The 26,668-nt window shown below is 41.4% G+C and overlaps 1 protein-coding gene across 1 annotated transcript in view; it reads left to right on the top strand.

The window, feature by feature from the left end:
• The first annotated feature begins 531 nt into the window (after positions 1-531).
• Positions 532-26,668, top strand: part of AMMECR1 (AMMECR nuclear protein 1) — a 100,052-nt gene continuing 73,915 nt past the window's right edge. Inside the window, exons 1-2 of the mRNA XM_034063590.1 lie at positions 532-745; positions 26,005-26,536. Coding sequence (XP_033919481.1) covers positions 574-745; positions 26,005-26,536 — 704 coding nt within the window. The 5' untranslated portion in view covers positions 532-573. The remainder of the gene's footprint in view (positions 746-26,004; positions 26,537-26,668) is intronic.

Raw genomic sequence — 26,668 nt, 5'->3', positions numbered from 1 at the left:
TTTCCTCACATATTGTGTTATCCTTCCTTAAAACCTTACGAGTTCCCTTTCACAAACAGCTTAAAAGGGATATTTAACATATACCCTACACAAGACCGGGCTTTCCACAAGTCAGAACAGTTCCCAAGACCTCTGCAAAACATCACCTTGCCCAGCTGCTTTGAAATTAAGGAAAAAGGTCACTCCATAAAATATCATCTCTACATCCCAAACATGGCAGTGGAAAATAACTTGGTTTTGGTCATAGTTTTTGGTCGTATTTCCTCTTTGTGTTCTTGCAGAACCTTCTTCCATGCTGAACTCTTAAGGGTTAACTGGCATTGGGTGGAGGAGGGGGAAATCAGAGGTCAGCTCATGTTCTGATACCAATGAACTCACAAGTTACTCCTTAAGCATGTGGTTTCATCCTAGGTTCTTCCTGCCAGCAATTTCTCACTTTAATCATACACCCACAGCAACCCAGATCTTTAAATTCAGCAATTCTTTCTCAGGTTTCAGCAAGTCATTGGCAGCCTGAGCTATTTTTGGGATATTTTCTCTACTGCAGATGCAGCTCAGGCAAACGCAGGGAGCATGCTAAAGACCTGCAGCTATTTGCCTTGTACCATTTGCTCATTTCTCTTTATTTCTCTGTTTTCCTGCACTGATCACTTAAAGGACAATCTCTCTTGCAAACAAAATCCCCGGAGCCTGATTAGAGGGACCGAAGGCTCCCAGACACGGATTGCCTGCCAGCCACAGCACGGTAAGGACATGGACACTTTTGGCTAGCCTTGCATCCCAGCCTTTTAAGCTTTGCTGAATGTTTATTTGTGTCCATCGCTTCCAAATCAACACTGCTGGCATGGCAGGCAGTCTCCAGCTCCTGCTCTCCATTTGCATCCCCTAAAATCCTCAGCACTTGTAAGTAACAAATTTATACTCTTTGTGTGTTCTAGAAATCAATGACTGCCACGAATTTAGTTCAGTTCCAGGGGTTGGGGTTTTTTCCTTACATTTTAGCATCTTTTGGAGATCTGTAATTTGTAATCCTGATTGAAAGTGGATATTTCTATTGCCTGATCCTCCCTGTTTTAGGTATATTGTTATTCTTATCCTTTAGCTCAGCAAATAAACCAGGGAATGGGTGTATGTACGGTAGATGGAAGCGTTATAAAAAAGACCTGCTAGTGCTGATTTACTCTGATACACACGGAGCTCTCCGGGCTGGTGTGCCAGCTCTGCTATAATACCTCTAAGCTGCCACATAGCAGTGCACTAACACTACAAAGACATATACAGCACAAAACCAATGCAGCAGAGTGAGATATACTCAAAATGAATAGGTTTTATCATGCAGTTCTTTTCTATATGCTCACCCAGTAAGCTCTGCAGGATGGTGACATTCCAGTTTCATAGGACATACTGTTGTATTGTGAGAATTGTTGAACATCCTCAGGGATATATGACTTATGCATACTACTGCGGGAAGATGAACACAGTTCATGTCTAATGAATGTACAAACCAAATCCTGGGAATCTCTGGTGACAGAAGGTGGAAAAGAGCTTCTTTTGGTCCTTCCCTGTACTTCAGGCTTTTTACAGAAACTCGAATTACTTTATGCCTTATACTTTCATGTTCAGTAATAAGATGATTGCAGAGAATTCCCCTAAGGGCTTAATGTACATTGCCCAACTATATGACTGCAACTCTGTGTTTGTTGTTCTGTTAGGAGAGTGTTTAGAAAGCCTGACTTTGTGCTAGAGCTAGGCAAGCCTTTAGATAGAACAAGCAATAAAATCTACCTGTGTCTGCTGCCAGAATGGACAAGAGCATACTGTGCACTGGTAGCCCCTAATATTTCCTATCAAAATGCTTAGACATTATGGACTGCAGCAGAAACAAGTTACCACAGTCTTTGAAAGAGTATTTTAGGAACTTACTAAACTGCATCTTTCAACTTTTCAATGTGGGAGAATTTCTCGTTCATTTTCTAGCTTCCAAATGTTTTGTGAGTGCTTTAGAAAACCAGTTGGAAGGATGGGAGAAATGCCATATGTGCACAAGTGGACTGAAGGTCTTTATGGCTTAATTTTCAGTATGGAAAAAGTTCTGAGGTTGATACACAAAGAAAGGAAAGAAAAGACAGAGGCATGCAGGATATAATGACTTGCAACTCAGAGCAGCAGGAGCAAGAAGAGAAAACTTCAACTGCTATCAACAGATTTAGGATCAGGCACTGAAAGTGGTGGTTTTGCTTCTGAAAGCCTCTCATCAATTTTGAGACAATTTCTTTGACATTATCTATGTTGCTTCTGAACACAAAACCAATCTCTGAGCCCGGCTTCAGTGGTGAATCTCTGCCTCAGTTCCACTGATGCTAAATTAGCCGAATGAGAAACAGAAATCAAACCTTTAAACCTAAACTCCATTTTATGCTCCATCCCAAAGGTTAACGCTCAGCTTGCTGCAGATCCTGAGACCCAACACATTTCCCAGAGACTGCAGGAAGAAAGGAATTATTATAGCTGGATGTGTTTTATTAAGAGTTAGCCAAGCATGTGACTGCTCACTGTTAACAGAGGAACTGTTACATCATTAGATAAGTTACATGACACTAGGCAAGACGCATGTAAATCTAGACCCCAGATTGCTCTCTCTCAAAAGTTACTCTCAGCACGAATGGATATGGGTTAAAGGAAGTCCTACTGACAGGACAGGTCTGTGCAGAAGTGCACATTTTGGGAACTGAGTGAGAGAAATCTCACCCCAGAGATATATACCTGTACAGAGCAATGGTGCCATTCAAGTGGTGCTTGCTTGGGATCCTTTTAGGAAACATCATACTAAATTGTGCCATTGATGACAGTTATTTGAAAGACAATGCATGTTGTTTCACAATATGTGCAGAAATGAAACAATCTAATAATGAAAAAGCAGATGTCCTCAAGGCTATCTAACTTTTTATTCTTAAACCAAACTGTTACACGTAGGAGCTCTCTGGAAGTTGAAAACCACATCTTGGCTAGAGGAGGAATATAGACCATGGGGATTAGCAAGTGTCCACATGTTCCCAACTGAGGATACACCCATGCTATGTTAAGACACTTTCTTCTTGTTGTTTTTGTGCATATACATTAACCCAACAAGATACTAAAGAAAAAGTGACTCTATAAATGTACTGATTTATTATTCAGCAGCAGCTATGATGCCAGGCACTCCATAACTCGCACTTGATGGTCCTTGCCTAGAGACAGCTATATATAAAGGGCTAATGTATATCAATAAGGTCAATGGCTAAAGTGGAACCCATGCTGACTTAGAGTAGAACTTGCTCTGGAGTTAGAACATGAGTCAATCCCACAATTATTCCTTCAGTTGAACAATCACAGATAAAATCAGTCCCCCGATTTTAATGACATCCTCAGACACACTCTGAAGTTACAGTAAGTAAGTTACTGTGCATGGGCACAGCCATGGCAATTGGGCAGTTCTATTCTCTTCACCTCTGAAGCAACAAACAGACACATTTTGCTGGCAGTATGTTGGGAGGCAACATCAATTTAGAGGAGTAATATCACAGAGTAACAGAAATAAAAGTAGTAGAAATTTAAGGCTTATCAGAGGCAGGAATGAGCAAATGATGGAACAGCAGTGAATGGCAAGCTGCAGGCCTGAGCGTGAGGAGGTAGCCACTGGCTTGGCTTGACAGGAATGGAGGTGTACCAGCACATCGTGGGAGGACTGTGGGAAGACAAAGGTAGACAAGCAACATGTAGCTGCTTCCACCCAATGGGATACAACCAAGAAAAAGACAAATCTGTTTCATAGTACACCAGTAAAGACAATAGAGACAGTATAGCAATGATGGCATCCTATGGGTATGGGTGAGACCCTGTGTGGAATATTACACAGTTCTTGTCACTCACAATACAGAAAGACCCATACTTCTCATAACAACAGCCAGGGAGATGAGTGCTATTAGCAGAGATACCATCAGAGAAATGAATTATTTAAGATGTTTGATAATGTTGGCGCAGGAACAAACAGATACAAATCAAACACAGCAACTAGAACTAGGAGAACCCACTGAAACAGTGAGATGGGAGCAAGAATCACAGGATCCCAAGGGTTGGAAGGGACCTCAAAAGAAGAACCCTAACTATCTCTTTTTGTAAGATGGAGCAGGATCAATTGCCAAAAGCGCTGTTATGTTTTTGCAAGTTGCTGCAACACTGATGGCTTCAGGACTGTTTTCTAGGTCACTCTCATACATGTTAATAAAGGTGAGACAAGAATCATCTCCTGGATGTAAAGCAGATAGGTGCTATAATTCATTCTAGCAGATGTTGCTCCTGTTGACATCACTTGTATCTCTGTACAAAGACTAAGATAATATTGATGTGATAACATCAGCCTCTTTCAGACACAAGAACAAAATTAGCACTTTGAGTTAGAGAAGACTGAATGGAACAGACTTGGTTTGTGTTGATATTCTGAAGAATCCAGGATCTCTGTTACGAGGCAGGTTAGGGTACACTGAAAGTATTTTAGGTGTAAACAAGTATCAAAAAGGTATTTTCATGTTAAGGCTTTTCGTCTTTTGTCAAAACCCAAGCTGACCTGTCAGGCCAACAGGCTGCCCTCACTGTGGAGGGAGGTAAAGACAGAGCATGAGACCTAATTCCTTCTTCCCCCAGAGAAAATGAAACTGCATGCCACATGGATGAGAGACAGATCCAGCAGTATAGATCTGGACTGACCTGTTTGACACCAAAGCAACAGACCTCAGCACCAAGGCTAAAATTTTTGTCAAAAACATCTCAGAATATCATCACTCAGCTCCCATGTAGATTCCACAACTGCCATAGAGGTTACAGTATATTTGTGTACTTCAGAGGTCTTCTCACAGGTGATGGTGTCAATAAAGACAAGGTTCTAAGTTGCCTTCAACAGAAATCAGTGTTTCTGTTGCAATCAACCTTTAGAAATGGATGGCTGTTTTTTTTCAGACTAACTTCTGGAAGATGTCCTTGCAAAATTCATGACTGAAATTCCATCCCCAAAACTGGAACCAGTCACTGCAAATTCCATAATATTCAAGTATTTAAATTATCTTGAGATTCTAAGTCAGTGAGCTCTCCCAGCACCAACAGGGAATGCAACATATCAGAGATCTACTCAAAGACAACATGGTTTAGTGTGAGGTGTCCCTGCCCATGGCAGGGGGGTTGGAACTGGATGATCTTAAGGTCCTTTCCAACCCAAACTATTCTATGGTTCTATCTCTGAGGATACACAAAACCATGGCTACGAGAAAAAGTTCAACTGCAGTCACTGGGTAATTTTACTTTACCTGCACTGAAAAGAAGTAAATCCAATGGATGAAAAAAGTAGACTTCTGGCATTTAAAATACCTATTTTGTTGCCAAAAAGTAAGTAAAATCGTTGAAACAGATTAGCTGGATACTGGAAACTGTTACCTACAGAAAGACTGACTTGAATCCCTCAACAATTCTTCTTAAAACTTGCTGGGAAAACAAACCATTGCCCTTAACATTTCATGAATTTCAGTTACCATGCTTTGTAGTCTGCAAGACAGACACTGTCTTTCAGCCTTCTAGACACTGGCTCCAGTTAAACCACAGCTGCAATAGGCTCCTTAACCTTCCCCATCAAACCTGTCAACCCTTCTTTAATCTTGCTGATTCTTGATTGACTTCATATCATGGTCAGGCCAGCAATCATGAGGAGAAGCATTAGCAAAGGCGTCTAGAAGTGGCTCTCATCAACACTGTCTCACATTTATCCCTAAATCAATCATGCTGTGACTGTGCTGTTCTTGATGCCAGACACAGTATTCAGCTGTCCTCAAAACCTGAAGGTGTAAAAGGGTCGAAACGAATCATTTCTCTGTGTGCAAAGGAAAAACAAAAGGCCTCAGCTGGGGAAGAGGAAAGAGATTGTTACCATTAATACGAGAAGCCCTTCACGTAAGACATTGATCCAGTCATATTTCTGTCTCATAACTTCACCATTTTAGAGTCAGATTGGAACAAATGATGTTTCAGCCTTGCAGACCATGCTGACATCACACAGCCCACACATTCAGTTCTTTCATATAGTTTGTCTGGGCTGGTGTTATTAATAGGCACACTAAAATGGGAACTTCACCCTGGCTCAGTTTTGACTCACTGAATGGCCTTGGGCACCACATAACCTCTGTCTCCGGTTCTCTATCTGCATTATGTGTTTGTCTATCCAATGACTTTACAGTCATGGGACACATAAATGGGCCACTTCACAGAATTTTTAGGTTACAATACACTGATTTCCCTTATCCCTCTGTACTTCTACAATATGTTTCATGAATTTTAACATGAACTTCCCTTTTAAATGAAGGCAACGAAACTGTTTCAACAGAAAGAAGAACTACTTAAAACTTCCAAGTTAAGCCTCCTAGGAATAGTACCTGGAAGTAAAAGGATGAAACCCCAGCCATATAACAAAGCTTACAGTCTCACAGCCCAAAATAGCTCTTCACTGTCCAGGGCAAGGGTAGAAAGAAGAAAGCTTAATTTCTCACTGTGCAAAGAAATAACAGATAAAACAGTTAGCAAAATCTGCACTGCAAAGTGTGGTCTGGGAATACCAGATGGGAGAATCTGTTGACTGATCTCCATTAATAAACTGGCAGTGAAAAGAGCTACATTATTTGGAATACAAACTGGCTCTGAGTACAAGACAGTCATCTTCGTTCGACTGCACCAGGGGATGTAAATCCTCAGTGTAGCTGAGACAACTTGCCCAAAGGCAACTGAGATTTACTTGGTGTTGTCCACTGAAACAATTCCTATATTTTAGCCTTCTCTAGATCCTAACTTCTCTGCCCCAAGTCTGACCCTTTCTGTCCTAAAGAAAGACCCCTCCCATCAAGGAAGCCCCTGAGGGGACTTCTAAGACATGCCATAGACAAATGTTTATTTATTTATAATGGGAGCATAAAGTGGAGGCCAAAATAAATTACAGAGTGAGCTGACTTTAGTTTAAAATGCAAAGACAAATCAAGCACATTAATTACCTAAAGTTGAATAGTTCAACACTGATTATTGCATCAGTAAATGCTAAAAGATAATCTCCATGCTGCAGCTTTACAAAGGCCAGACATGAAGCCAACAAGCCTCATTCACTCACCCATCATTTTCTTATTTTTCCTTATGACTTGGGTTTGGGCCTAGATCAAAAATGAACAGACAGTAATGTAAAGGAATAATTGTAATCCTGGGATATATGAGACATATATTGAACAGAGTTGCTTTAATTCACTCAGCAGTGAGTTGCTCCCCAAAGTTAGACCCTCTCAGCTCCGATATACAGAGGCACAGATCTCCAGATACCCCAACTGCCACAGAATGGGAAATGCTGTTCCAAAACCCACTCTAAAGCTGATCTGATCATATAATCTAATAATTACATAATTATTATGATGTAACTACAAATTTATGATGTATCTAGTCTGATGATGTTATTTTAGGATGACAGTTCAAATGAGGATGCAAAAAAACCCTGGTCTAATTCATTCCCAGTGTAAACTGGCAGTATTCCCATTGCCTTCAATGAGAGATTTACTTGTTCACCTCAACTCTAATTGTCAGCCAGTATCTTTCCAATATTTAGGAATGAATTGCACCAGCCTAAAAACTACTCACTCTTAAATCCAAAGCATCTCCAGAGAGTTGGGGGAAAGTCATATTTTCATGGAAGTATTTGCATTTAGACAGAAGATTCAGATTTCCTGTTACTGGATTGACTTACCCATAGAAAAAGAAAAGCTCTTAAAAGAATAAAATGAAAGAGCTTCCGAGGCAAAGCAGCAGAGGCCAGTTGAAATTATCTATATCCAGATAAGCAGAAAGCAGGAGTCAGAAGTCACTTAATGGCTGAGCAAAATCGAGTCTAACACATAATGTCATGGCAGTGGCTCGAATGTCAGATGGAAAAAGGCACAAATTCTTAGCTAAAAGAGAATGAAAGGTAATGGGAAAATTGGGTATATAGAGCCCCCCCACCATAATTCTGCCTAGCAGACAGGTTTAACATGTCATGTTAAGCTAAAGAAAGTATAGAAAGAGTCCCTAAAATAGAGAATAACAAGGATGAAGGAACCAGCAGAGCTTTAGATACGTGCAATCTGCTTGGGTTGTGTAAGCAACAACAATAAATTCACACATTAAATAGGAATGAAATGTTTTGTTTTGTGGGAATGGGGATTTTGTTTCCATTGTGATGCAACCAAATGAGAGTTTCAAAACAGCAAAATTTCCCGAGGAAGGGAAATTTTGAGTTGTGCTCAGTGAAAGACTTTAGTCATGTTAGTGGGTGAATTGCAGTAAAACACAGAAAGTTACTCTACCCTTCTGCAAGCCAGTGCAACAGCAATGAGTAGAGGATCAATAGCAGCCCACAGCCAAACTAAAAGCATTGCAACAGAAAGTTCTTGATCCTGGAGAAAACACTTCACCACAGGCTGGGCTATCTTTATAATTGCTGTGATGATAAAGCATATCTTTAGACACTTTACCATATTATCTGAGGGATTTTGCTACAAGAGAAGCTCTATGAAGGGAAAAATGGAGAGAAAACTAAGGCAGCCAAGTGCTCCATTATGTCTTCTCAGAAGGCAAAACAGTGAATCATTTATGATTAATTCAATAAGCAAACCCACTGATTTTAGAGCTTAGCTATAAATACTTTTTTTTAATGTGGTTATTGATTTACTATTTAATGATGGTTGGTTAAAAAAATGAGGTTGCCAAAGACCTGTATCCATTAACAGTAAAGGATAAACGCCTAGGACTTGTAGATAGGTGATGTTTATTGACTTTGATATACTGCATAAATACTGTGGACGTACATCATGACTCAGGTCAGGGCGTGCTGCTCAAAACTACAGATGTTGAACAAGTGAAATGCCTGAATCAGTGTTTTAGATATTAAAACATAAAAAGAAACACAAGTTCTACAGACGAACAGGACTTGAGCAGTAGTTTCGGATCTGTTAGCTTACTTTCAAGAACGATTACTTCAATTTTCATCCACTCTAACTATTGCTTCGCATGAAAAAGAAATGCAACCGCTGGGGCTCCACTTCCTCAATGGCACTACAAAGTTTAGCCACTAGAGTGTGTCAAGGCATACGTGAGAACTAAACCTCTCCACAGTCCGTATCCTTGAACTCAAACTCCTACCATAAGCACTGGACAAAGACAAGCAGCTTGAATGTACCATTTTTCTGATCTCCTGCTTGACTACTACAACTTGTCTTAAAAGGTTATACTGCTGAGAAAGGCCTCACCTCATTACTCTGCACAGGGAGTTTCACACGAACACTGATCAACACCAGCATCCAGAAGCAGTGGAGCCAATTTTAAGATCCATTACACTGTTTCTATGTTTTCAATGTCAATGTCAATGAAATATCCCTTCCAGGCTAAGTCTCTCACATTGATGCATTACAATAACCCTGTTATTTCATAGTGAAAAGTCACCGTATCCAGTCAGCGTGTGTCAATCTGGGGATGCTGCTCTCTCTGCTGGATGTGTGCAGTGAGCAGTTGCAGTACAATTGGAGAGAAGAAAACCCCACGTACCTATGCAAAAGCTGACAGTCTGCTGTTGTGCTGAGAATGGAGATGCTCTGCTGTATTTAAGCAATCAATGTGAAGAGATGCCCCTGTCTTTGATAGTAAATTAAAAATAAAAATCAGAGCAGTTAAAATTAGCACTGCGTAGGCATAAAGCATTGCCAGGATCAAACAGAGTGTGGTGAAATGTACACATTTGGAAACGCTGAACATCAGGTTCTGCCTGCATCCTTCGCTGAATCAAGGCTTGGCCCCTTCTCCAGCTCTGAAACTGCACTGACAGCACTCCCTTCTTCTCTCTTTTTGCTCATTTTTGTCTCTTCAGACTGCAAACTCCCATTAGCTGTTTTGCTTACAAAGGCCAGCTCTAAGTAATAGTTTCTCACTGTCTGTATGTCACCCTCTTGCTGAAGATTCTAGATATTAGAGCAACTTTTCCTTAAAATACATGAAAAACCCCAACTCCCAAACAACTACCATAGGAAAGAAAGAAATCCTACACACAAATCTGTAGCCACATACATGCACAAGTGGTGTTCTGAATGAGACATGGGGCACTTGATTTCATGATCTACTTCCCTTAGGAAAGGTCTGCTAAGCCTTTCTTGGAAACTCTAACAGCTTTCTGAGCTTCCAAAGGTCCATGGCATTAAGGTGATGATGACGACTGAGCAAAACACCTTTTGAAGTCCTTAAGGATCCTTCCAAGTCAGCCATATAGGGTCAATGCAAATAATGGGAGAAGAACACCAGATCTGAAGATTCAGCCTTTGCCTAGATCGGCTTGAGAAACAGAGTCTGACTGGGCATCTGGAGCTCCCATCTTCTGCTCTCTAACTTTACATGAACATTTAAAATGCTGCATTTATCTGAAGTGAACTGGTGGCTGACATGAGAACAAGGAACATAGAAGAACAGGAACACAGAAAGATTTGTGGTGTAAGGTCTCCCTTACTCAGTGTATACCGAGCTAATGGTACATTAGGTAGGTATCCCACAATCCCATCAGAACTAAGAGATCCTTCTTTTCCCATGGAGCCAGCTGAAATCACAAATCCTTGCACACCACATTTGCATCCTGAAGAACAGGAGTGCGGCACAGGCAGAGTATACAGCAAAGCTCAAGGTGTAACACTGGCACAGCATGAGGGAGGAAGGACACCCTTACACACCAACACAGGTGTAAGTAAATGGCTTTTCACAAGTCACCTGAAAACTGTCAGGGCAGTGTTTAATGAACATTCCCTAACTAGAGCTGAGCAAGTGAAGATTTCCCCAGCTCAGCAGCAAAACACAGGAGTCAGGAAGAACCAAGCACAAACCTCAGTTCCCATAAAGCTCATGCAGAATGGTTTTTACTTACAAAATAAAAACTTAGTAATTTCAATTTGGGGTAAACCTGGAATGTACATTGAATTAAAAAGAAAATTTTTCGTGCCATTTGAACCCCCCCATAATTTACAATTTTTTAACATAGATACATTTTAAAGTGGAAAATGCCATTTCAGTTTCAATAGATAAAACATTTCATTTTAAGCGTATTAACATATTTCCTTTAAAAAACTGAGACAATGTTTCCATATTTTCCCTATTATTTCACTTGAAGCTATTTGTCTAGTTCAAACTAGTCTCACAAACAGTCCCAGTCCTTTCAAACCTCTGTTATTCCAGGAATTTAATAATCATTCAGCATTTTTGTCCAGCTCTATTCACAAAGCCACGGAATATTTTGGCTACACGATCTTGGGAAAGGAAATCACCAAGAGCCTTTTTCAAACACCTTTCCGTTTCCTACCTCTGTGTCCCCAGTTGATGCTGCTGTGTCTTTGTGCAGCAGCAGCTCCACTCTCCCTGGCAGAGTCCCTCATTAAACCTTTTGCAGAATGAGAAGGCTGGAAAGTGAACTTCTCTACAGAGGGAAGAACACCCAGGAGAAGGGATCACAGCTCTGTCCTGAGGCAGGATGAAGTTGATTTATGTCAGGGATTATTTTTATCTCTCCAGTCAACTAGAAGTTATGCAGCAAAGTCCACGCGGGCAGGGATGTGCAGCACTGCTTTGTAAAAGACCCTGACAGGGTCTGAAAACAAAGGGAATGCAATAGCTCTGCCCCTTCTGCAGCCCTTCACGTAGTCCTCTGCAGGAAAGGTTTCCCTGGCCCACCATCCAGGAGCTGCCTCTGCTCAGGTACACATCAGATCACAGAATCACAGAATGCTTTGGGTTAAAGGGACCTTAAAGTTCATCCAGTTGCCATCCCCTGCCATGGGCATGGACACCTTCCACTAGAGCAGCTTGTCTTGAACAGGGATGGGGCAGCCACAGCTTCTCTGGGCACCCTGTGCCATATCTACCCAGTTTGCACAGCTCAGGCAGTACAAGACAGACTTGGCTTACAGATTGCCTGAGGAAGGTGACTGTTGGGTTTAGCTCCTGCATCCACCATTCCACACCTGTCCTGGCACAGTGATGATGGAAATCCTTGGATAAAACCCTACCCGATTGTCTCTGCAGAGTTACAGCAGGAAAAGACAAACAAAACCTCACAAGTGTGAAATTACCTCTGAAAGGGAATGGATATTTCCTCAAGGTTTTTTAGTTTGAAGAAAGGCAGTGTATTTACTGAGTTTCTAACATGGAGAGGCATGTATTTAGATGTAGTGCTTGAGGAGACAGGTTAGTGGTGGACTTGACAGTGTTGGGTTAACTCTTGATTATCTTAAGTCTTTTCCAACCTGAATGATTCTATGTATTCAGCTGCCTGAAAGAACATGATCTAAACCATTAAAGCTCTGCATTTCCTTTTCATGGGGAGAGAAGGAAAAGCAGTTTAAAGCTGCTAGAATTAAAAAATAGAGCAATGTTTCCAAGCAGGCCACTAAAACAAATAGATGACTTGGACTTCTACATTCTCTTGCAGTTTGGAAGTACAATCATTGCAGTGCATTTCCAGTGCTTGCAGCAAGAACAAACTCATTATAAACTAAAGCACTGGTAAACAAGCAGTGACGTGCAAGCGCATAAATAAGACATTTAAATGCATTTCTATGTTAATAAATGTAATGATGTATATAGCTGAATTTTAATCATCTAGGAAATAGAGTTCCTAAATTACAGAGGATAAGAAACTAATTGGATTCTGCTCATCTTCTCTGTTGGCTATGAGTAGCATATTGTGTGTTCCCTAGAACTGATAAAAGAAACACTCTGGAAAAGGAAGGAGTTACATAAAGAGGCCATCAAGTAGCTTGAACTTTATGATGAGGGGCTTTTTATCTTCTTTTCAATTTTCTAAGTCAAAATACCACTTATTTTAAGAGCCCCTCCATCCTTTGAAACAAATACAACTCAGAACAGTGAGATATGTTATAAAGAAAAAGATAATTATCAAAACAGTGGCTAAAGGAATAGCTCTTAGAGCACCTCACATAATTTAATCCCTTTGAAATTTCAGACAGCACATCTTCATGAGAGGCAAGATGTGATTTCCCATTCTTTAATACAATGTAGAGATGCAGTGGATATATATGTTTTCCTAATAAGCCTATCTCTAAGTACTTGACATTTTGAATCAGAGCAGCAAAAAGCACTGGGACATAAGATGGGGTAATGCAAAAATAAAACATTATAAAAAGAAAGCTGTACATGTTTTCTGCTAACTACGCGGTATGTACATACTACACTCAAAGGCTTTATTCCTTTCTTGGCATGATTTTTTATGGTAACATTACTTGGAAGCAGAACAGGAAGACTATAACATATATTATAGATTTAACACATAAACTGTTCTGCCAACTAAGATCCAAACATTTTTCTCAGACCTGTATTACACTTGGTTATCTTTTTTCCTGTTATGAGAGAACTCTCATCTCATTCCTATGAGATAATGACATCTAATAAGACCAGATGATATTTGCACAGCAGTTTGCAAGAAAGAGAACTACCTTTTAATCGCCATTTTCCATAAACAGAGTTGATAATACAAACCTCCTGGTGAATAAATTATTAGCAATTAGCCTTAATTTGGGTGGTGGATCCTATTGGAGCATTTCAGTGGTAGACAAATGCAATTTGAGAGAGGTTTGTTCTCTAGCAGTAAAATAACAGGCTGAGGTCACTTTAAACAAATGTTTGAAATGTAGTGTATTATTAGTATTTCAATCACTGCCAATTGCCTTTACTTACTATAATTATTGTTTCATAAGATTTAAAACAAACATGTTTTGCTATCTGCTGCAGGACAACATCTCACAAATTGAGGTGATTCAGACTTGTCTTATTGTAAACATATTCTGAAGCCAAGACTTTAATCCTAATATAAATTATTCAAAACTCATCACAATTGTACCTGTTTTCTTTAAAAAAATAAAGTAAATCTTGTATGACTTCTGCCTCAGAGATGGCTGCTCTCTTATTCTCTTGTTCATAACTCACCCATTCAAAGTATTAATTCCTTTCTATTACTTTTTCTTTCCTAATTCCTTTGCAAAAGGAATCTTAGTGACCACAGCTGTCTGATTTTGTCAAAAGTAACTTACAGCTTTCTACAAGCTTTGTGGAGTGGATTTCCTTCTTCCACATGAGTGTGATGGAACAGGCCACCCTGGTTTACCTAGCAAATGAAAAGCAAACACTGGAATAACTTACCTGCAATCTAATGTGCTGCTAATGAACAGAAAACTACCTGATAATGCTTCTCATGATAATGTTTTGTACACTGATGTTGGATATGACCAGCAGTGGCCTTGCTGAGGGAGCATATAGTAGGGACACAGATGACAAAAGATGATGTGAGGTTGACTTAATGACTTACCTAACATGTTTAAAGCAGACTGCCTTTTGATGTCCTAACTTCTAAGTGGCTATTCGAAGATAAAGCCATCAGACTGTCATAAGCAAGAAGTACATTTTCCATTGCCATCAGCTGGAGAGCTCTCACAGCATTTCTCTTGTGCACTCCTCTACAATAACCATTACCTCAAATATTGACAATCCTAAGTACACTGTAATATTAAATGCTGTATAAGCAAGCAACTATCTTTCCAACAGATGTTAAATGCTTTCAAATAGAAACTTCAAAAGTTTCACAAGAAATGCACTCATAATGTATCAGCTTTGCAAAAAAAACTAACCAACCAACCCAACCTCCAAATTTCATTTATCTTTTTGGGGAAAAAAGGTGCAAATGCACTCATAATGTATCAGCTTTGCAAAAAAAACCAACCAACCAACCAACCCAACCTCCAAATTTCATTTATCTTTTGGGGGAAAAAAGGTGCAAGTAGGGTATGTTAGCAGTATGTTATCTCCTTGGTCTTGGAATCTATGAATATATGAATACAACAGTTCATAGCACTCAGTTCATTTGCTGCAGACAAAACAGGTTTCCTGCATTGTTCTCATGGGACCCATAAGAATTGAAACTCTGCATTAAGGCAATCATTGTAACCAAACCACATTCTTCAGCTGGCAATTCCCGTGACTCAGGAAGGAGTTAGTCCCCCTGATGCCCAACAAGTTTCCCTAATACACAATTAGGTTTTATCTATTTCATTTAGGTCTGGGTGCTTTTCACCTCCCTCTGAAGAATCAGCTCAGCCCTAGATGTCTGGACATACCCAAACTCTACCCACCCAGATCAAGCTAGAAGCCAAATCAGATAGTGCCACCACTTTTAAAATTAACAGCACTGCAATTCAGCAGTGTATAAATCATCTCCTTCCACTGGCAGCTCTGCAACTCCTAAATCTGATCTGGTGCTTCTTGTCCCAAAGGAGAAAGAAATAATTTTATCACCATTTAAGTTTCTCAACTTTGTATAGCACAAATGGCTTTTCTGATATTTGGATTTATTTTTCCCCAGTAGTGACAATTACGTAAGCAGGACTGGAAAAGTGTACTATTATGGTGCAGAATTCTGCTTTGGTTAATATATTTCCAATAATCATGACCTTTTTCATGACTGTCCAGCATGGCCCTCACCCTTCACAATCCTGAAACCCTAATCCTCAGACCTTTCCCTCTTTACCTCCTCTCTACTCTGCATTTATTGGTTTTTACTGCCCTTTTTCTCCAGCACACAGCTTAGCTCAGGTCAGGGAGTCCACCTCATGGTAGTCTGCAGCTTCAGACCTCTGGGTGAAACACAACTATGATCACATTTGACATGGCTTCTTTTCCTCCTTGTATCAGCATGACAACACAACTGATGGCAACACAGCTGGCCTATGGCCATGGCCTGAGCTGCTACTGAGGAGAAGGGAACTTGGGAACACATGGTAGCAATTTGACTTTTAAAATCTATATGCACACAAGGTCTTTCATACATCCCCTTACCTCTGTACTGTGAAGAAGAATACAGAAGTCACTTATGGCATTATTTCTGTTTCTTGGATAAACAAGGAAGGCTGTCCATGGGGTAGACTTTACACAGAAAATCCCCAGTCGTCTTCACTCCACTTCCATAAAGGCTATCAAGATTATATATGTAAAATTTGGGGAAACAAGAATCCTGCATCTCCTTAGGTGCTGACAGCACTTGGAACAATCTTAATCTACCTCTGATCCCTTTTCTGTTTGTGTCCTTGATGCAGGTAGTTCAAAGAACAGAATTTTCCTTATCCACCCTCTCCTCCTATGCAAGTCCTCTATGTTGTTCTCTGAACTTTGCTCTCGGCATCTCTTACTTCCCTCTCTGTCTGGCAGACAAGGCAACCTTTGAGACCCTTGTGCTCTTGGTGTCACCACAGGGCAGAGGTTATAATTCACAGAGGAGTTGTCTCCTGCCAGGCTGTGAGCAGTATGCTAATGTGACAGCTTGGCAAGGATCTGAGAATGTCACTTCTAGCAAAATAACTGTCCTGCATATTATTTGTCATATACACAACCATATATCCATCCACAAAAAAACCTTACAAAATCCAACTCTAATATATATTTCAAATGAGATGCCCACAGGCACTTAGAGCATGAGTCTATGTCAGTAACCATATGTGCTGTAATCCTCCTCTTTATACACAGACCCAGCATAATCCTTTCATGCATCGTATATCTAATCTGTATTCTCTGCTTTGGAAGCAAGATTAATCTAAACATTTCAGAATTAATACAAATACATTAAATAGAATATGAATCTTCATTATTTTGGCTACCAAGCAGTTAAAGAATGTGGCAAATGACCAAATAATCAGTCTGCCATTCAGCTATATGCTGTGCTACCATTTCATTTCAGGTTCTTCAAAGCCCTGCAGCTGAACTACAGACGGGTATTTAATGCAGAATTGTATCTTTTGGGGGAATGTGTTATTTTTAAATGCTTAATAATTATGAATTCATTTGCCATTCTTTTTATAAGCAGGGGATCATAATGAACTCATCTGTTATTCATGTGAATGTCAAATGTGTTCCCACAGGAGTTTTATTCTAATTCACTATTAGTTAGTGGACTCATAAAATAAAACGCTATCCATTTATTACTCTGAACATGTAATGCTGGGTAATTGTTCATCAAAGGGCAAATGTAGTATTTTTCTTCTATAAGTTCAGTTCTGATTTAACCAGGGTAAAAAATCAGGTTTAAAGGAAGTGTACCTTTAGAAACAGAAGTAAATGTGACAAGCTGTGAGGCTTCCATTTAAAATGCAATGAATGAGATTATCATGAGCTATTTAAAAATGTAAATGTATTATACTATTAGTGTACATGCTTGAATTACACACATTTAACATAAGACAAACTGCACCCCAATATATAATGCCTAATGCTAGTTCAGTGAAAGCCACATTTTTAGTATTCATGAGGTGTTCACAACAGTTTTCACACAGCTGTTCTACTGCAGCAGAAGATTTAGAGGTGAGATACTTACACATCACTGCAGGGTTTGAATGCGATGACACCGGACAGTGGGACTTTGACCTGTGAAAACAAACACAAACTAAGCAAGAGGAAAAACAGAGAATTCAGACTTCACTTTTTCAGAGTTGAATAAATAGGTGCTATGGAATTATTTTCAGTTTTCCTCTAAATCCCTACTGTAAACTGCATGTTGGCTGTAAGGACTTAGTCCATGAAATGATAGCCCTGAAACATTTCAGTGACAGACTCTTAGCTCTTACATGCCCTGATAGGCTTCTCCTCAAGTATGTTGCAGTGACTCTTTCAGTCTTGAAATCCTAGAATGGTTTTGGGTTGGAAAGGACCTTAAAGCTCATCCAGTTCCACCCTCCTGCCACAGGCAGGGACCCCTTCCACTAGAGCAGGTTGCTCCAAGCCCCTGTGTCCAACCTGGCCTTGAGCCCTGCCAGGGATGGGGCAGCCACAGCTTCTCTGGGCACCCTGTGCCAGCGCCTCAGCACCCTCACAGGGAAGAACTTTTTCCTAATGCTTCATCTCAATCTCCCTTCTGTCAGTTTAAAGCCATTCCCCCTTTCATGTCATTAGATGCCCTTGTAAAAATGAATGAATTATTATGAAGATACATTTGCAAGGGAGATGGTAACAAACACAGAATCCTATTTGTAATCAGAACCAAAAGATTGATGTATTTATAGTTTTACTTTAAAATACACAAGCAAGGGAGTTCTTTATTTTTTTCAGTTTAAGTAACAGAAGAATATGATTTTAGTGTTAAGGATTATCTCAGTTACTTTATTCTGCATGGAAATGGTCATTTCCTCAAACCAAGTGTACAGTGTTGAAATCAAACCATGGCATTTCTGTGCAATCTCTGTCAGTCAGTGGGTTACTAGAATATTAACCATAATGAAACCACTGAGAAAAACAAGCATGCAAACCAATGCTCAGATGTGTTAGAACAGCAGAAAGGATGAATGAAGGGAAGAGTGCACAAGAGGACTAACACTGCTATGCCAAAACCTGCATGAAACTTGGTTGAAGCTTGCATGCTTATCAGCTGCTTTTTATTCCAAATGAAAATAATATGTTTATTTTATACATTAAACAACTATGACAAAAAATTATCACTACCAGCAGGCAACCTAAAGGCCATTCTCTAGAGAGAGAAACAAATGGGGTAGATAAGAATAAGATACAGAGTGTTATTTAATGGAATATGTGTGTGCATGGACATATATATATGGTATAAATGTGATATAAATGCCACTTTCTTTAAAAGCAGAGGACAGCTCAGGAGACCTAGGAACAGACAAACCATTCATCAATTTATAAGGGAACCTACAGGTTTAAAAGGCCTGACTTTGAACTCATCATTCTGTAACAGTGAAATTCTATTGACTTCATTGGACTAACTTGATTTATACATGTCTGAAAGGAGATGTGACTTGTGCAATAGAAAGTACGTCAGAAAACAGTAGGCTGGAGAGCATGAAATCAACAGAAAGGAAGCAATAAAGCTAACATATAAGTGACTAACTACGCATGAGTGAGGTACAAGTAACAATAGACAGGAGAAGAGGTAATGGCCTCAAGGGGAGGTTTAGATTGGATATTAGGAAAGATTTCTTTAGACCACATAGAGGGTGCTCAGGCATTGGAACAGGCTGCCCAGAGCAGTGGTGGAATCACTGTCCCTGGAGGTGTTCAAAACCAGTGTAGATGAGGCCCTTAGTGACATTGTTTAGTGGTGGCCTCGACAGTGCTGGGGTAATGGTTGGACTTGATGATCATAAAAGGTCTTTTCCAACCTGGCTGATTCTGTGATTCTACAGAACACTACCAGTTCCCACAGATTCCATTCTATTCAGAGGCTTGCAGGACTCGGGGCTCAGGCTTGCCAGTCTCCTCTAAAGCCTCAAGGATCCAAGGAAGAATTATGGATGAGCTGCACTTGAGCTGTTTGGCTTTTGCTACCTTTAGGACTGAACACAGAGAGAGGTGAGGATGAGGGGTGACCCCAGAGTGCTGCCAGGATCAACCTTACTGGGGCTGCAGTCATACATTGCCAATGATGAAAGTAACAACTGCCATGAGAAAGCCTTTGCTGGAGCCCTGCTGGCTTTTTGCCACAAAGGGTAGCATCTGCTATTAAGTAAACATTCTATTTATATCTCCAGGCTCCTCAAGACAATGTATATCATGCTTTTAACAGTTACAGGTTGATAGCATTGGAGCACCAGCACCTTTATGACAAAACACTGGCATCGGTCAGGTTTTTCTTTCTGAGGAAGAGAAGTTCACCAAAGTGATGTAAATGGTGACTTTATACAACTAGTCACAGAAAGGATCAACATGACAGTCAGGGTGACATGGACAGACCAGAAGCACTGGAAGAGACAAGGTTAAGTAATTTAGGCATTGAGTATAAAAAATGCTAATACTTTAAGGGAAAAGGGACAAAACTACATTCAATAAATACTAGCATATTGCAGTTCTGAAGGAGAAACACAACTGATGTGCATATTTTTATAAGCTGCGATAGTCTCCTGCAGCTAATGAACATTCTTTCAAAACAATAGCCAAAAGATTTCAAGAGATGTGACTAAAACCATCCAATATAAGTGATTAGATGTTCCCACCTGGAACAGCAGAAGCGGTTCTTGGCTATATTAAGCTTAACAGCTTCTTTTATAGAAGTGAGAATGGGAAAGGGCAAGCAGAAGGACTCGCTCGTTTTTCGCTGCTCTCAAAGATTAAAGAAGAAAAAAAAGTACTTTAGTCTTTGGAGAAAAGAACAGTATTGCTCATTTCTCTTCAGCTCGAGCTTCAATGCTATCTGAGCAGTGTACAATAGCAGAGCAAGTGAGCATGAACCCAAGCTAAGAACTGATCATTAGAGGAATGGAGTTCCTTCAGACCAGAAACCAGATAATATGTGCAAAACCAGAGCAAAAGCAGCAGCCAGAATACACTAAATAATTTCGGAAGAAATAACATCCAAAAACTTGAAAGTCTTACATCAAAAAGAAGATCAACATATATGCCCGTCACCTTCCTTATATGGGAGCATTTCTTTCATCCTAACCCATTGCCATTGCTAACAATCAGTAAATGTTGCTAATATTCCCCTCTTCTGGAATTTCTACCCTTGAAGTAACTAAACTGATATGAAAGTTTCATTTTGGTGGGTTTAGATGAGCTATAGAATCAAGTGCTGACCACTTGGGATGGTTAAAGATCTCATGCAATTCTTTGACACAAACAGGTAGGGAGTCATGGTGTCCTGATTAGATTTTAATCCCCAGCAATTGCAATTCCAACCTCTTCATTTCCTCATTCATTGAATATTAATGATGACATTTTTCCTAATACACCTCAATTGTTGTGTCCTACCACATTGTTGCTAGGTGTCATTAGGGGTGGTTGTGTGACTGCATGGATAAAGACACCTACATCCTGTCCTACATTTATTAATTTCAAAGTCTTAAAGCTAGCACTTCAGCCTCCTCAGAAATGAGATGTGCTATTAATATATATGGTTGCTCTACAGGAGTGGAAAACATTTTGTGAAGGAGAACTACAAACAGCCATGTCAAAAAATATGTCCTAAGGCTTATTATTAATGTATCAGCTAGCATAAATCACTGTAGCTCCACTGACCTCAAATGAAACCATGGTGAATTTACACTGAGAATATAGCTCTGTAAGCTATGGCTTCTATTATCACTGGACTATGGAAAAATACATTCCAAAGGGGAGGTTATTGCATTAACATAACATTTGAGGAACGTTCCAGCACAAAGAATTAAGTGAAAAGAATTCCATTAAAAAGCTACTCCTCATCTCACCTTCATTTATTGAAGGTACTTTGATCCTCAGGTTTTTAATTAAGTAACTTTACTGACTCCAATGACAGATTTAATGTTTCTGTCTCTGGTTAGAAAACTGTGCAGTCCTGGATATTTAGTTCAACAAACAACATTTTAGAGCACATTGTGGTTTGTTGGTTTTCTTTTGCTTGTTTTTTCTTGGGGGGAAGAGTTGTTTGTGTGTTTGGGGTGTTCTGTTGTGGTGTTTCTTTACCTGATGTCCAGTTTTGCAGAGCAAGCTCCATGCACAGATGGTTCAATGGGACCAACCCCTAAATTTGCCTAAGAGTGAAAAACGCCTGCAAAACAATGTTAATGTTAAAATAATACAGTCAGGATTCACAGTATGGTGAAATTGTATCATAGCTCAGAATATGAAACGGGGCCAGGATTCCAGCTACACATGTGAGGACCTTTTGTCTGCTGGCTGGTATCACATCCTGAGATGGCTTTTTGTACAAGATTTTTTAGAAGAGACTTCAATAGGGGTTTGATATATGGAACAATAGCAGGATATGGCCTCTAACTGGTAGGAACAATTACTGTTCTCAGACATGTGCAAGTTAACTTTCATTAACTTTATTGGATTTTGTGCACACTTTGTGGCCTAGATTCAGAGCTGCATCTAATTTCTCCTGGGGACAGCCGAGAAAGGGAGCACACTGAAGAACAGCAACTATACTGTCTAAGCAGAATAGACTGAGGAAAACTCACATGAGCCTCAAGAATGTGATAGAGCAGTTTGGGAATAATGTGAGAAAGTAACGCAGGCAAAACCCAGTTTCTTTCCAGCTACATCTATAAAGCCTCATAGGCTGCAGAGTGAGGGAAGAGTTGTCTAGACTGCCTCCACAATGGGTGGAAACTCCTCAGACCAAAGGAATTCTCAGCATGTAAATCTTCCAGTTTAATGGCAGGCTCGTCCAAAAAAGATCATTATGATGTGAAGACACAGAGATAGAATTTAACCATTGAATCTGGGGAGATGTAAGTACAGACCCTTCTCTAGACTAATAACTAGAGCAATAACCAACAACTCCATAGAGATGCTAGCTGGTTACACTGCTCAATTTTCAGAGTTTGGTTTTTACAGAATTAACTGTGGTATAATGTTTCCTTTGGTTCCAAGAAAGTGGAAAATGATAGATTTTGAAAAGAGAGCTTTGTTTCCCCATTCACTCCCCAGCTCTGACTTTTCCACAGTCTCAAGCATTAACTACTTCAAGGCCCCTTATGCAGCCTTTATCTTTCATACATTTCCTCCACTGGCTTTCCTCACCCATTGTTTAAAATTCAGGCACTTCTGTGATCTCTGACAGCTTCCCTACAAATACATGCACTGCCACTTTAGGCTACTTCTCATTTTCCACCAGTACTGTTTAAGCTGCCCAGGGCTATAAATCCTCAGTTTTGTACAGCCACTTCAACAGACCAACACAGACCAGACTGGAGAACTCATTTGGCTGGAAAATAATTAAGGGGAAATAATAATTGGTTTTCAGCTTGATTTTCTGCCTCACATCTGCACAAACAGCTGCACGAATGCAACAGAGAGGGTGGGACAGGAAAGAGAACAATTAACTGAGGGAGAGCTGCTTAAACCAACATTACTACTACTGCAGAAATGCACATGGAACCACAGCCTAAACCTGCTATTTTAAGTAGCCTTTTAAATCCCTCACCTGTCACAGTGCCTATTAAAAGAGTTGATGCTAATAAGGCAAGGATTATATCACTCCTGCTTACCCATGCAGCCCAATTTTGGCTCATTGTTTCCTGGTTCTTGTCTTGTAATTAGATTGTAAGATACTGAGAACATAAATCATATTTTGGCCTACTTGAGAACAAACTGACTTCCACTACAGGCAGCACAAGTGTTACCTCGGATTCAAAAGGAATTGGATCATGTCTGTTAGGTGAGCGTTTCCCTCAGGCAGTAACCATGCTGCTGTTCTGTGCAAGAAGGGCAACCCTCCAGAGCAACTTTGGATCACTGAGGAATATCCTTCTGCAAATGATTCCATTTTTCTTGTCACCATTTCTCTAACAGCTCTTTTCAGGAATCATGGGTTGTGATTTTTAATTAAGAAATTAATTTCAATCTCTCATTTGTAACAAGTGATGATCCTAAAATCACCGGGGCTTTAGAACATGAGGTGAGCAATAATGCTAAACAGCTGGAATCATAAAGCAGAGCTACATCATACCTAAATTAAACTGATCTAATTGGACTACCATACTGACTCTGTTGGTACTGCTGAGAGTCTGGGTTTATACGGAGTTCACTCAGTACATTTGACTGCATGTGAGGCACAGCACAGTCATCAACCAACAGGAGAAAATCTGCTTAAGTTCACAAAATATAGTACTACATACATAAAGGAACAAACACACTTTCAGGGGTCCTTGCAATAAGAAATGTAAAGGTCTTTAGACTTAACTGAAGCAAAGGGCCAGTGGAACAGATGTTGCAGTTAAAAGAAGCCATCTTGTCCAAAGAATAATATCAATGGAAATCTTCCATTGAGCTACACAAAATGTTTTGCAAGTCTGCAGTTCTCCCCACTACTGATAACAAGATTTGATAATACAACTGTGTCTTCCTGATTCCATGTAACAATAATTTCCACAGTTGTGTTCTTGGATTTGTTGCTGTCTCTACAAAGGGAGACTTGGTATACGTTACATTGCAACAATGTAATGTACAGTATAATGTACAATACATAAAGTAGGAGCACAACTATAAGCAGATGTAGCAAAGACCATCTGCAGAGGGAGAGGAAGTGTTTTTAATGAGTAAGTGACATGTTTAATTTACCCTTTCAGGGACCACTGCAATACAATCCTTCATCAAAGTGATTGCTGTGCACTACCAATAGTCTTGATACTGCACAAGAATACCAGCCCTAGCTCTGAGCCTTGCACTGACCCCACAAGTACCTATCCCAGTAGAGCAAACAATCCTATTTGTGAATGCATCATAGGCTTTCACAATTACTTGATACTTTGATAAATGCTAATGTTAAGGAATGTAGGATGATAAAAACCTGAGAAAAAGGCAAAATTCCATACCTGGAGAAACTATTTTCCCAAAAGCAACAGAAGGTGTCACTGCTAACTGATTTTAAACAAATGAATCCCCAATGTGGAAAACACTGCCTTTGTTTTGAAAGAAACTTGAAAGTTGTTTCAGAGAGGGGAACTGGGTTCCCTCCTCCAGTATTGTCCAGCTCCAAACATAAACATCACAGTTTAAAATGGAAAAGGCTGCTTTACACCATCTAATTCTTCTCCTTCTGTTTGCTATTATTCCCTGCAGCTGTTTCAGCTCAGGCCGTGATTCACAGTCAAGAGAACTTTAGGCCAGTATTTGGACAGAAACCCTCAGTGGGTTTTTTAACCCATTAATACTGGAGCTCTAGGAACCGGCCATTTTCCCTTCAAATCCACAGTAATCCAATATTCAGGCAAAATTAAGATCATGAAGATGCTGGAGAAAACATTTCCAACAAGAAATGTCAAACAGAGTCTCAAATCAGCTTGCAACTGTTGAAACTTTAGACTGCATTTTAGCTTGGACAATGACTGTGTCCCTAAAGCTGCAATATTATTTTAACCCTATGTGGCAACCCTCACTCTTTGTGTTCCTTGATAGTGTAGTGTTCCTGCTCCACATCAAACAGCTGTTACATCCCATACCAGAGATGGCTGCATAACACTGACGGCTGAGGTAGTTTCCTAAATACACATACATGCAGCTCTGGAAGTACTTTATGGCCGTCTGCAAGTCTCTCCACGAATTCAGACACATCCACACGTGAGGCTAATATAAAACACATTTCCCCTCCTACCCCTGTAGCTCACTAAGCTTCATTTTAACCATCTGAAGCACTGCAGAGCTCACATCCTTTCCCTCTGGACTTCCATTCTCTCGAGGTGTCCCCATGAGGAAGCTGCAGGCTCCCTGGGCTGTGGTTTCACAGGGTCACGGCTGCTTGCCCTGAGGCTGAGGGCCTACGGCCTTGATCTGCTACTGACAGGATGTGAAATAATTGCTAATGCTGTCATAAAAAACATATATATATATGTGTATGTCTATATATATATATACATATACCTAAAGCCTATGTCGTTTAGCCATCACGACTGCACGCTCAATAATAGGTTTAATAGGTGCATCCAAGCACTCTTCCCGCCTGCCGGCACCAGCACAACCCCTCGCTTGGCTTCCCTTTCCCTTCCCCTCCCTTCTCCTCCCAAGGGGAAGGCATCTCAGGTCACCTGCATTATTTATCGGGGTGTTTTTAACCATCTCCATGGCTCTGCCGCGCTCCACAAGCCGGGTTTGTGGGGTTACTTTCAGCTGATTCCTTTATTTTCCAGCACGGGGGGTGCAGTTGCTCCACTTCCCCGGCAGAAGGAGGAGAACAAGCACCGGGGTTGGGGGGGGAAGGCGAGAAGGGGTGGCTCACTGTGTGGAGGGGAGGGGAAAGGCAAGGCCGCCCGGCCCCGGCGGCCGCCACACCTGCGGGCCGTGCTCCCCTCAGCCCCGGGCCACTCACCGGCCGGCTCTAACGCGGCTCTCTCTGTCTCTTTCCTCCCCCATCTTCCTCTCCTCATTCATTTTTCCCCCTTCCCCGCTCCCTCCCCGTTGCAGGCGGAGCGGGCCCGGCAGGAGGCGGAGCGGGCCGCCGCACGTCCCCCGGCCGGTCGGCCGGCCCCCCCGCCATGGGTCGGAAGCGCTGCGTGGGGGGAGACGGCTCCAAGATGGCGGCGGGTTGCTGCGGGGTGAAGAAGCAGAAACTCTCCAGTTCCCCTCCGTCGGGCTCGGCCGGCCCGGGAGGCGGCGGCAGCGGCTCCCACTGCGGAGGGGCGGCGGCGGCGGGGGGCGAGCCGGGGGCGTTGCCCCCGCCGGGGGGTCCCCGTCTCAACGGGCTCGGGGGGCTGGCGGGGGGCGCCGCCGGCTGCGCCCTTTCCCCACCGCTGCCGCCCAGCTGCGGCGGGGGCCCCGCCGGCCTGGCCCCGCCGGCCTCCTCGCTGCTCTCGTCCCCCGGCGCCGGCTCCGGCGGGCCCGGCTGCAGGAAGATGGTGGTGTCGGCCGAGATGTGCTGCTTCTGCTTCGATGTGCTCTACTGTCACCTCTACGGCTACCAGCCCCCGCGGAGCCCCCGCTTCACCAACGACCCCTAGTGAGTATCGCCGTGTCCCGACCGACCGACCGACCGCCCTCCCTCGTGGGCGCCTCGTGCGCGCCCGGCCGGCCCCTGTCCTCGCCTGGCCCGCGGGCGCCCCCGCCCCGTGGCCGTGCGGGCTCCGGTTGC

Source organism: Melopsittacus undulatus, chromosome 6, assembly GCF_012275295.1.
Source record: "Melopsittacus undulatus isolate bMelUnd1 chromosome 6, bMelUnd1.mat.Z, whole genome shotgun sequence".
NCBI classification, from domain to species: Eukaryota; Metazoa; Chordata; class Aves; order Psittaciformes; family Psittaculidae; genus Melopsittacus; species Melopsittacus undulatus.
Note: the sequence above shows the minus strand (reverse complement) of the source record. Positions and strands in the feature narration are given on the sequence as shown.